Here is a 9,116-nt window from a genome sequence, read left to right as displayed (position 1 = left end):
GACTAAGAATTTTCTCCATCTCCTACATGAGTTTAAGCATTGGCTCCATAATTTCATAAGGATAAGCATTACCTTTCTTTGCACGAGACTAAGTATGGCCTCCGCAATTGCATAAGGCTAAGCATTGCCTTTTCTTTGCATAAGACTAAATACTATCTCCACTACACTACCTAAGACCAAGCACTATCCCCTTTTATTCACCTAGGGCTAAGCACTGCCCTCATCTCACACCAGACTAAGACTTGTCTTGTCTCGTCCTCGCACATGACTAAGCATCCTATCTTTACATTTCATAGGCTGAAACATTGCCACATTGTCCAAAGGTATCATAGTCCGAAGGCATCATCCTCATAGCTGAGAGACACCATTCTATGGCCTGAGGATCTCTCGATACTGCACATCATTATTCAAATGTATCATAGTCCAGAGGCACCATCCTCATGGCCCGAGGACATCATTTAATGGCCTACAAATCCCTTTTTATACACTTTATGGCCCAAGACGTCATGGTCTTAGGACACCATCCTCACCGTCCAAAGGCAACCTTCATGGTCCAAAGGAAATTTTTATCATTATTAAACTTTTGCAATAACCCCTATATATTCGCATGCATCGTATTTTAAGTTTTGCAGGTAATTCGAGAGGTAACAGTTCTGCAAAACGAGAGCAATCTTCGCTTCGATTTCCGTTCACATCCTTCGATTTCTTCAAACGTACCAGACTACCAGTAATTGCCTACATTTTACTCTATGGCCGCTCAGATATTTGCCTTGTGACACATCCGTAATGTTTCAAATTCACATTCATGACTCCACATAAATTGTCCGTTACTTACTACACAATCCTACCCAAAGAAATATCTTCAGAGCATACGACCATTCTTATAACAACACCATCGGTTTTGTTCGACGTTAGATCCAAAACTACACACGACCTGATTCCCGTTACACCAGGGATACGTAGGCAACTAAAGAACCAAGTTTCGGCCTCCATTATTTCAAATCACATCATTCCCAACACAATTCGGCCAAAATTGGTCATCATTTTCTTTACCCGACAACTCTTCTATCATTCCCGGGTAAAGAGGGGCAGCCGTTGATACCCATTTTTCTCTCATATTTTTTCAAATAGTATATATACTTTCAAAACATCATTTTTTATTATTATTTAGTTTACAAAATCTATACAAGCATTTTCTATAATTTTTCATAATTTTTAGAGCTTTAAAATTGATTTTCTTGCATTTAAATTACTTGAATATTTATTAATTACTCCTTTAAATTATTTTATGATGACTTAATTACCTAAAATTATTATTTGCATCTATAATACATTTTTTAAATATTTTTACTTCATTTCATATGATTATATTAGTATTTTGGGACTATTTACACAATCTTGCAATAATGGCTTATATTTTGCGATTTATTGCATTTGTCATTTTATTCAAGGTTAAAATAGATTCTACATTTTTATAATCTTTTACTATTATTTTAAAGTATTAATTTGCATAAATAGCATTTTTATATTTTTTATTTAACTATTTTTATTAAATTATTTCCCTTTAAATCTCTTATTTAAAAGCTGGCCCAATTTTAAGCTAATTTTTTCGGATCAAACAAACCCAAATCACTGGCCCAATCCCCAATCCCAAGCCAAACGACCCCTTAACCTCAACCCAGGAGGAACCCGTTTTAAATAACCCGCCTTGTTTCCCTTGCGATCCTGGTCGTTGATCTCAAATGATCAACGACCCATAACAAACCTATCCGTTTCTTTATATTCTCCCTTACCCAAAACCCTAGCCCATTCCTACCAACCTGTAGCCCCTGAAATCCCTAGAATCTCCTCTTTTCTCTGAAGAACCCTAATCGCCGCCCTTTTCAATCCCTCTCCTAATCCCGTTAACAATGGGATTCACTCATTATTTGCTTACCATATCTGTATTTCTTCACTACTGGTTGTTTGATTATGGCATTACATAGTACTTGCTCTATTTTGGAAAGTATAAATCTTCAATAAAAGGGAATCCATCTTCAATCTTCACAATCTAGACGGTATTTTGTTTGTATGCATTTATGGTAAGGTGATATGAGGCCGATTCACCAAGATCTTTGATCGATTCTCTGATTTCTATCAAACTAGGGTTTGAAATTTTATACTTTTCTTCCTTTTACCAGTTTCATTACTAATTGCATGTGATATTCTTTCCTTTCTCGTGTTTGATTGATGATTTTTCCTTGTTTGGATGTTTAATTTCTACTACTATGAAAACCCCTCCCCGAACTCCCCTAAGAGGACCTTAATCACTCTTTTTTCACTCTCACTTGTTCTCTATATTATTCTAAATCTATTGCTCTTGGCCGACTGAAAGCTAAGGCTACCAAAATTCCTTCTATTGAACTTCCTAGTATGAGCACTACTTAAGGTCCATTTGAGACTCCTGTAAATTCTGATGCACTAGGATTTGGGTCCTTTGTCCATTCATTTTGCTGGTGGAACTCAAGCTGTCTCTGACACTTTCTTTTCGCTCTTATTTTGTTTGTTGAATCTGCAAATTGGCAAGTGTCATGGCTCTGCAATCTATTTTTTCTTTGCTTGTTTCCAGTGCTTGTATATTCATGTTAATTGAACCAATATGATACTGTGTCTACTTTGTTTGAAATCCTGCTATAATTCCTCACCAGAATCTACATAAGTCTTTATATGTTCATTTAATGTATTTAATTTAGAAGATTTTCTGATTGCTATGTTCGTTAAGTGTGCTCGAATTCATTTATTGGCTATTCTGTCTCATGCTTTACCTTGCTTTTGTACTTGAACTCCTAGGGAATTAGTTCCTTCCCAGAATTTGCCTTAAGTCCTTTATGTGAACTCTATTGTTACCTGCTTACATGAGTCGAACATGTTACCATGATGTTTTAGTCAAACTTATTGTTGTATTTGGTTAATTCTGTACTCTTTGTTATTATTTGTGCTTCTAGTTAAGTCCTACTACATTTAGTTTTCCTGATCATGTATAGTGATTGGATTACGTTCTGAAATATGTTTTCTCTACTTGACCTTAAGTTGACATGCCTTCCCAACATGATATCTTTGAATTTAAGAATTTTTGTGTTATACTCATCATGATTATGATTCTTATTGGCTGTTGTGGACCATGTCTATTTGCTTGCTTGCTATGTGTGATCTCCATCCTCAAACTACAATTCTATTAGACCTCCATAACTTAGATTCTCAATTTGCACTCTAAATTCGTTCTGAAGAGCTTAGTATGTTCGTCTTGTATGCCTGCCCCATTACTTTAAGTGGCATGTCTCCTTAATTCTCTTAATGTTATGTCTACCCTTTATGATCGAACTTATGTTGTTAGTTTGTCATGTCAAATTTACCATGTTTGAGTTAGATCTTATTGATTCTAATGTTCTTTTGTTTAATCACTCATGTCACTCTTGCTTCTGAAATACCAACATATTTTGTGAATACTGCTAAATGTTATGCGATTATGTCCCTTTGAGGTGATCATTCAGGGGTTGCTAAATTGATTTTTGTGTGATTCGATAATTTATTTGGGTCATGTGGTCAATTTGTAACTTTTTAGCCTGGTATGAGTTCCTATGTAACTTTGGGTTGTGTTAATACGCATAGTCTCCCGTTTGAGAGGTGCTTGGACCTGGGCATGCTATTTGTGGAAACTGAGCTTGTTGAAGGCCCAGACAACGCTAGGTTATATTTAATTTTGGGCCTGCTCTTGGGCCTGTAGTTTTATTCACGTGTAATATTTATATATATGTTCTTTGGGCCTGTAATAATTTTTATAACAAACAATTGGGGTGTTAGTGAAATTGAAAAAATGGGTATATTCTAATATTTGCATAAAAGGGTAAAAAACATGCCTAAATTTATATGACTTACTTGTTATTTTATGTCCAACTTACCATATATGCTATTTAGTTTTAATGTACACTAGTAGAAATCATGCCTATAGGGAATCACACACTCATGCAACCTGTTTTACTATGCCTACTACTATGCATTATTAGACAACATACCAGTGTCAATAACTGTTTGTTAAATTTGTGCAATTGCAGCGTATTCACTAGATACCATGCCTATAAGATCACGTTAATATTCATCTAGATATCATGTCTATAGGACCTTAATTGACTAATTAGCTATTGTTATTGCTATTTTCATCACATTGCTCGCCTAGAAAATATGCCTATAAGGATGAAGTGTTACAGAACAAGTTTTAATTGTCAACTCTTAGAAATCCTGCATATAGGTTACTGTTACTCGCCTAGAAAGTATGCCAATAAAATCAAACGCGGATAATTTTTAAGCCTTCAAACGGTTTTATTGCCTCATTGCACAAATAATTTTAGAGATCATGCTTATAGGATTTGCAACACATATAATCTGTAAATTCGTTCTAAAATAACAACACTGCATGTACGCTTGAAATCAAAACCACATAGAAGTCATGCGTATAGGACTTAATGACTCTAATTTGCCCCAATTCTGGAATTGTCTACTGCCTGATATAAGGATCTACCCGCGTACATTTGTTGCTTATATGTGTAGGTTAACTTGCCCTTTAACTGTCTTTATATGAAGTCCTATTTGTTTTGAATGTCACTTAGTTTTATCATTTTTGAGCAATCTAAGTAAAGTCTAGAACCACCCAAATAGAGGTCCAAAAACTCCTGGACCATAGGCATGGGACGAGTAGTGCAAATATAGGGTACGATTTATAATTAAATTAGATCGCTTTTAGGTAAACAACTTTAACATAGTAATTGGGTAGCAGGAGATGATAGTCTGTGCCCGCTGAATAATATGAGTAACTCCCTATCTTAAGGGAGTTACGAAGTATTATTTATGTTGCACGAGGTGATCCTATAGGCTAAAAAACTTAGGACCCCCCTCTTTCCTTTATATTTACTATCAGATCTAAGTAGTTATATCTTTATAGTCGTATTAAGATTTGTACTAATTGTGTTAATATAAAATTTTGTGACATTTATATTCTCCTTGTTTATTTGATCATCTAGCCTAATTGCAATCCACATAGCCTTATGTTTGGCCGGGACCCATAGTTGTGGACTTCGAAGAGTGCCTAGCACCTTCTCTTTGAGGTAATGTGAGCCCTTACCCGATCTTGGGTGGCGTTGACTAGTCAAACAGAGTTATTTGCATAATAGGTCCCTTAACGCACCTTAAAAACCGTTAGGTGGCAACTCTTCCTTTAACACTCTATCTTCCATTCAAAAGGAGTTCCCACGTGTCGAAACTCGCTTTCGCGAGAAAAAGGGGCGCGACATTATGTACATCAGTTTGAAGTTGAATAATATATCAACATTTCTCTATACTTGTCTTTGATTTATTTGCTTTGCAGTCTTTATTTTATAACGCTCAATAAATACTTAACCGTTCTTTTTAGTTGCTAGAATCCATCATGATGCTCAAATTAACTCAATTTCCAAAGTCGAGCTCATGTTGCTCAAATATAGAGTTGAGAATGAAAAAAAATTCAATTCTAAATGTCTAGGCGAATTCACGTTAATTTGTGATCACGCGGAGGTACTAATTGATTCTTTTGAAATTTTGCGACAATTATTTCGAACGTATCTAGATGTTTATATATATATATATATATTATTTTAGAAAGATGAAATATTCATTATATTTTAGAAAGATGAAACATACATACATTAACTCTATGTATTGTCGTCATAAAAAATATTTACATAATCAGGTCACTTAGGTAATTATATATAACTCTATTTAATATCGTGACCTAAAGTAATTCTACTTAATTTACTAGTATAACAAGTTAATCTTTGCACTGTAATGTATATAACTAAAATCCTCATACTGAAATGATTTAGGTTTAAAGCTTCTGCAATTATAAAAATTAAGTCTTAATGTTATTTATTGGATTTGTGTTCTGACTCTAGAAATTTTTCTCAAGTGTGCTTGTGAATATATGTAGAGATATATATAGTAATTCCTAAAATAACTCACATCCTACCATTGCCTCCGAAGGTTTAGGAGATAAGACTTCCACTTTTCCTTTTGTGAATTTTCATGGCACCATTCTCTAATTTTTTTCTTAATCACTATCCACAAATTTCCAATTTTTTTGCTTCTCTCTGTCCCCTTCAGTATTTGGGAATAACTTTCCAATTCCTCCTCTGACTTTCATCTTCATCACATTGTACATATAAATCATCTTGTCATTTCTACATTCGTTTTTGTTGTTTTTTCCCTATAGTTTATATATGTTTAACGTAAAGGGTGGCTATGTTTAACACGCCCTTTGTTCTATCTTTTGCACTTTTATTATCATTTCCTCTTCTTTTCCTTTTCGCCCCACGAATCTTTCCACCAAAACACGTAGAAATTTCTATTCCTGATGAACTTGATGATCTAGCGTTATTCAGGCGTGCTACCCTTGCTTCTATTGATAGGGGCGGTGGTGCCATCTCTCGTCTTGGCACCACCAACCCCCGTCTAAAGATCGCTTTTCTCTTCCTCACCAACACTGATCTTCATTTCGCTCCTCTTTGGGATCGATTCTTCGCCGGCCACGATGGCCTTTACAATATTTACATCCATGCAGATCCTTCATCCAAAGTTTCGCCACCTGGCGGGCGAATTTTCAAGGGCCGTTTCATCGCGGCCAAGAGGACTCAACGTGCATCCCCTACCCTAATATCAGCGGCTCGTCGCCTTATGGCGACGGCCCTCTTAGACGACCCGTTAAATTCCTATTTTGCCCTTGTATCACAACATTGCATCCCTTTACATTCATTCAACTATATTTACAACTCTCTCTTCACATCTCAATATCGGAGCTTCATCCAAATATTATCCAACGAGTCGTACATGTGGGACAGATACATCGCACGTGGCGAAAGTGCAATGCTACCCGAAGTACCATTCGATAGGTTTCGGTTTGGGTCTCAATTCTTTGTTCTGACGCGAAGGCATGCATTGGTAGTAATTAGGGATAGGAGGTTATGGAGGAAGTTTAGATTACCTTGTTTGAACGACGATTCGTGCTATCCTGAGGAGCATTATTTTCCTACACTTTTGTCAATGGAGGATCCTGAAGGTTGTACACAGTATACATTAACTCGTGTTAATTGGACGGAGAGTGTTGACGGACACCCGCGTACTTATTTTCCGGCGGAGATTTCGCAAGAACTTATCTATAAGCTCCGGGAATCGAATTCTACGTATTCTCATATGTTTGCAAGAAAATTCTCGCCGGATTGTTTGAAGCCGTTGATGGATATTGCAGATAAGGTCATTTTCCGGGATTAAATCGGGTATGTTATTTTAAAAAATAAATTTGTCTTACAATTGTAGTAAAAATATTTAGCTAACGTTTCGACATAGATTTGGTTGAAGTTGTGTTAGAACGTGTATTTTATTTGAAAAAACTTGAAATTTAATGAGTAGAAGAAAAAAAAAATTGCCCAAAAACAGCCCTAAACCACTTTTTGGGAACTTAAAAATCTTTGATTTTTTTTTTTCAAAACTTGATCATATTTCATAAAAAAAATATTTTCAATTTTTTTTTGAAAAAATGAAGCCAAAATCTATAGCCAAACGGGAGCTTAGGAGTCGTTTGATTATTGGGATTAAAAAAATAAATATTTAGTGAAAAATTGATAGTACGATTTCATACCGTGTTTGATTGGCATTTCATTTTTCATATAGGCAATATCAAGATAGCTTTATAGAAAATTTTACTATATTATTTCATACCGGATCTAACATGGAATAACTTATGGTAGGATTAATTAACTTTACGGAAATAAAACACCTGAATGATAATATTTTAATGGATTTATCATTTGTGTACCATGTTTATCATCAGATGCGAAGCATAATTTTGTATATTTTTTTTTATTGATATATCATTCTTGTAATATTTATTTTTCTAATTTCTTTATGAATCCCCCAAATTACCATTTTCTAGTAAATATTACAGACATGAAATAAAGTAATTTTTCGTTAAGTGTTAAAGAGTTACATAATAGTTTCATCGGAGTAGAATTCATTATGGCCTGATTCGTTTTCCCTAATATTGATTTATGATGAGATATATGGCCAAGAAAATGATCTCCTATGACTAGTTACAATTTTAGTAGAATTTTTTATATATAAAAAAAAAACTACTAAGGTCTATTGTGTTTTACTTACTGATCTCATGTGTAATATTTTATTAATCTCGTGTAAAAATGACTAGACAATTAAAATAATATTTATAATAGGCCATAAAACCGATCTCCCCTCTGTTGTCTTACTGAAGCGTGTTACTTTATTTGATTCTATTGGTGGTTTAAAATGTTGTTTTAGGTTATTAATCATAGGAACCAAAATGACTAGAAGATTAAAATAATATTTGTAATGAGCCATAAAACCGATCTTCCTCCATTGTCTTACTGAAGCGTGTTACTTTATTTGATTCTGCAGGTGGTTTGAAATGTTGTTTTAGGTTATTGTAGGAACCAAATGCCTGAAGGCTGAAGCAGGAAGAGGCTGAGGTTCATGCTAAAGCCTTCTCAAAATAAAGAAATGCTGCTGCTATTTGGTGGTTTCTCTTGTACATAAATTAGAGAACTGCCTTGGCTTTCTAGCTGGTTGGATAAAAACTTACTCGTATCCGGTGTTTACAAACTGTGAAATGGTGTGATGATCAAAATGGTGTTAATTATGGGGTTAGACTGCAGTTAGAGAAGGATTTGGTGCAAGGATAAGCAAAATGTAGCAAATATGCTTATCTCTTGTTCTCCTTTCCTTTTACACATACTTTTTATGAGGTTTCAATTTGTAACTCATATATATATGCCTTATAAATTTATATATTATACAAACCTCTTGTTTTATATTTGTGTAAAAGAACTATATTGTAATCTAGATGTAGAAGATTTTGCCGCTCATGTGTCAATTTTATTCTTTTTTAATTTCTATTTGGTGTAACAAATTTACCTTATTTGATTTTAGTTTCTTACGGCTAGATGCATTCATTTGGTTTAATAACAGTAATTATGTGCCAATCCCAAATAAGTTAGGGTGTAACAAATTTAACTTTTCATCAT

At 34.5% G+C, this 9,116-nt stretch overlaps 1 protein-coding gene across 1 annotated transcript; it reads left to right on the top strand.

Moving 5' to 3' along the window:
- The first annotated feature begins 6,117 nt into the window (after nt 1-6,117).
- LOC107825801 (glycosyltransferase BC10-like) lies at nt 6,118-8,903 on the top strand. Its single transcript, XM_016652713.2, has 2 exons — nt 6,118-7,337; nt 8,491-8,903. Exon 1 carries the CDS (start codon nt 6,307-6,309, stop codon nt 7,330-7,332), a length of 1,026 nt encoding a protein of 341 aa, XP_016508199.1. The 5' UTR covers nt 6,118-6,306; the 3' UTR covers nt 7,333-7,337; nt 8,491-8,903.
- The last annotated feature ends 213 nt before the right edge of the window (nt 8,904-9,116 follow it).

The sequence above is a fragment of the Nicotiana tabacum genome, chromosome 16 (genome assembly GCF_000715075.1).
Source record: "Nicotiana tabacum cultivar K326 chromosome 16, ASM71507v2, whole genome shotgun sequence".
NCBI lineage: Eukaryota > Viridiplantae > Streptophyta > Magnoliopsida > Solanales > Solanaceae > Nicotiana > Nicotiana tabacum.
The sequence above is the reverse complement of the archived record's forward strand: the minus strand, read 5'-3'. Positions and strand labels throughout refer to the sequence as shown.